This window comes from Eimeria mitis, genomic scaffold, assembly GCF_000499745.2.
Source record: "Eimeria mitis Houghton genomic scaffold, Emh_scaff882, whole genome shotgun sequence".
Lineage (NCBI taxonomy): Eukaryota > Apicomplexa > Conoidasida > Eucoccidiorida > Eimeriidae > Eimeria > Eimeria mitis.
The window spans coordinates 8,635-8,899 of record NW_013576489.1 but is presented as its reverse complement, the minus strand read 5'-3'; the positions used below and the strand labels follow the sequence as shown (position 1 = coordinate 8,899).

The following is a 265-nucleotide window of genomic DNA, read 5'->3' as shown; positions in this document are numbered from 1 at the left end:
CAGCAGCAGCAGCAGCAGCAGCAGCAACAGCAGCAGCAGCAACAGCAGCAGCAGCAGCAGCAGCAGCAGGAGAGTTTACTTTAACGCCATAGAGGAGTCTGAGTTTAGCTGCCCATTTATCATCAGCAGCAGCAAGCTGCTGCTGCAGCAGACAGCACAGCAGCAGCGGATCGAGAGCAGCAGCACGAAGCACAAACTCCTCAACAGCAGCAGCAGCAGGCCGCACCCTCGCACCCACAACAGCAGCAAGATTAGTTATTATACT

General features: G+C 55.5%; 1 protein-coding gene across 1 annotated transcript in view; it reads right to left on the bottom strand.

Moving 5' to 3' along the window:
• The window catches only part of EMH_0024490 (uncharacterized protein), a gene marked incomplete at both ends in the record, with an annotated part of 6,053 nt that overhangs the window by 3,953 nt on the left and 1,835 nt on the right, over window positions 1-265 (bottom strand). Inside the window, one exon of the mRNA XM_013502308.1 lies at window positions 80-265. Coding sequence (XP_013357762.1) covers window positions 80-265 — 186 coding nt within the window. The remainder of the gene's footprint in view (window positions 1-79) is intronic.